The 2,892-nt window shown below is 32.7% G+C and overlaps 1 protein-coding gene across 1 annotated transcript in view; it reads left to right on the top strand.

Moving 5' to 3' along the window:
• The window catches only part of Pcdh15 (protocadherin related 15), a 689,792-nt gene that overhangs the window by 630,357 nt on the left and 56,543 nt on the right, over positions 1 to 2,892 (top strand). Inside the window, exon 26 of the mRNA XM_023723273.1 lies at positions 437 to 525. Within this exon, the coding sequence (XP_023579041.1) occupies positions 437 to 525 (89 nt within the window). The remainder of the gene's footprint in view (positions 1 to 436; positions 526 to 2,892) is intronic.

Here is a 2,892-nt window from a genome sequence, read left to right as displayed (position 1 = left end):
GGGCATGGTGGTGTGCGCCTGTAATCCCAGCACATGGGAGGCTGTAAGCAGAAGAATCATTATGAGTCTGATCTAGTAGTGAGATCCTGAACACCCTGTATCCCTTCCCTAAAAATAAAAAAAAAAAGTTTGCAACCAATGTCTCAATAAATAACAGCAAAAATAACACAAATTGTACACACACACACATAAAACAATGAGTTGAAATTGCACACTATTCTTAATTGCTAAATAAACAGCAGATTAATGTTTTTCAGCCTGACTCAGTTTTTTCTGAATAAGTGGAGAAGGTGTAAATAAAATTTTAAAAAATAATTTCTTCCTGAATTTTGAAATGTAAAACTCCTGGTTCTGTGTATAGTAAGGAAGAAATAATAATGTTTTGAGTTACAGAAGTGTTAGTGAATGAAAAATAAATTGTTTTTGCTTTTCTCAGGTCTCTGTGGTCAATCAGCTGGATATGCAAGTCATTGTTTCCAATGTGCCACCAACTTTAGTGGAAAAGAAGATAGAAGACCTCACAGAGTAATCCATTTTGTTTACTAGTACATTTGTTTTCATATAAGTATAATTTTAATTATTATTTCATTCATTGTAATATTTAGACTAAGGATGTTTTTAAGAGTTTCTTCATGAAAATTTAGGTTATTCTCTTCCCAAACTTTGTCGAAAGTAGATAAAGTTTCCAAAAGTGCTTTCAAATAGAAATAAAACTTAAATTTGTTATAGTAATATTCACTATGTTTTGATTGATGCATTTTTGAAGTTTTAAAATGTTAAGAGATGATGATAGGATCTCTGATTTGACTGCATGCTTTGATGTTTTAATCCAACGTTATTCAGAAAATTTACTATGTCAATAATCTATATAGTCTAGAAAACAGGTTAGCTCTCAAAATGAGACACCCAGTTTGCTAGACTCATTCATGGAAAAAAATTAAGATGAATTCAAAGCAATATTTTAATATTTCTAAAAAATGCAGTACGTTCCTCTTTTTCCTGAATAGTATATATGTAACAGTGCTAAACATGTTATTTCTGACTCAAACAAACTGGACCTTATTTATAACACTATGCATACTGTCAGAGTTTATTTTTATTTATTTTTTATTTTTTATTTTTGGTATTTTAGGGAAGGGTCTACAGGGTGTTCAGGTGTCTGATCTCACTTCTAAATCAGACTCGTAGTGATCCACCTGTTTACGCCCTCACAAGAGCTGGGATTACAGGTGTGCACCACCATGCCCAGTCTCAATTGCCATGTCAGCAGGTGCTGAGGGTGGGGCCTTCACAGCAGGCCTGGGGATTGACACCCCCAACCCCAGTGCCTGTTTGTAGGTGCTTTAATCTACTGAGCTATTTGGCTGGCCCTCCTCAGAGATTATTAAATTAATAATATTTTAAGTATTAGTTTATTCTCTCGTACCCAAAGTCAGCCTGACATCATTTTGTGATTCATATTTGCAATTTATTTGTGTCTATTGGTTTTAGGCTGACATATAACAATTTCCACTATTAAACTGCTGCTCAGTAGGAAAATTTCTCTGCTAATTTCTAGAAGCTTAAAAATTCAGCATATCTTTTAATTATGGTATGCCAAATAAATCACAATAGTCAGAAAATAAAGCGTTATATATTTCTTTGTGTTTACTTTGTAATGATTATTTTGTATTTCACAAATTTAATCTATTAGTAGTAGATCAAATGTCTTACAAGGAAATGACTGTTAATATTTTAGGTGGAGTACAGGTATCTTTCTATATCTTCAGAAGTAGATTATTATATATGCTTAACCTTTTTGAAACTAGTAGCTAATAGCCTCTGAAAAATATGAAATTAAGCTTGTCTCTTGGCTCCTTTAATCTCACAATATGGACATATTTGTGCTATTTTTTTATAAAATGTTATCTTTTTCAACTTTATGCTAATCTATTTTTCTTCAAAACATGATCTAATTTTAATGTGTCACTTTTCTACTTTAATATAATGTCCATGAAAATAGGAAATTTTATTTTTTACTCTTGTAACTCCAATTATGTTTTAGGCACTGAGTGTAGTTAATTGAATGATTATTTTATACCCGTAAAATCATGATGCCCTTTTTATGTTGAAACATAATTCATGAAATAAAATAGGAAGTCATAAAACAAAGTATAATTCATAGGAACGTAGAAGCTTGGATGACATGGTGACAATATGATGAATGAGAAAAAATACTTTAGTTTGAGAAATATCATTATCAGAGGAACTTTGACAACACAAGACATTGAAGTTGAAACACAAACTCTGTCAAATGTGAGCCTTGACACCTTTTATTGTGAAGAACTAATAAAGATTGTAAATTTCCTGTAAGTATGTAGGGCAATGAAAATTATAAGCATCAAATGAATAGTAAATATTTTATGTAATTGGGATTGGCAGCTATATCAACTTTCCTATTGCTAAGACACAATAATCAACACTCACAATGTAAAGGAGAGCTTTAATTAAACTCACAGTTGTGATGAGTTTAGTACATGAATGAGAGGATCCAAGGCAGGAAAATCAGGGCACAAGTGTGTGATGAAAACTCGTTTCCTAGTTTGTGGCACCCAGGAAACAGAGAAGAGAAACAGTACCAGAGAGGAATGAAAGAAGGACCAGAAATAATCCCAAGAAACCATGTCTCCATGACCATGGAGACTCAGCCAGGCTCTTGCTCCACCAGCCTGCTAAGGGTTTCCAAATCCAATGTAGTTGACCTACCAGGATTATTGGTCACAGCATACCCAAAGTCAGAAGTTTCTGACATAGATACCAGGTTCTTCATATTCTTTTTAAAGAATGTAGGTTTGTAAATTGGTACAATGTATGAAAGCAGATGTATAAGTGGGAATCCTGTACTATATGTAT

Source organism: Octodon degus, unplaced genomic scaffold (assembly GCF_000260255.1).
Source record: "Octodon degus isolate 3935 unplaced genomic scaffold, OctDeg1.0 scaffold00005, whole genome shotgun sequence".
NCBI classification, from domain to species: domain Eukaryota; kingdom Metazoa; phylum Chordata; class Mammalia; order Rodentia; family Octodontidae; genus Octodon; species Octodon degus.
The sequence above is the reverse complement of the archived record's forward strand: the minus strand, read 5'-3'. Positions and strand labels throughout refer to the sequence as shown.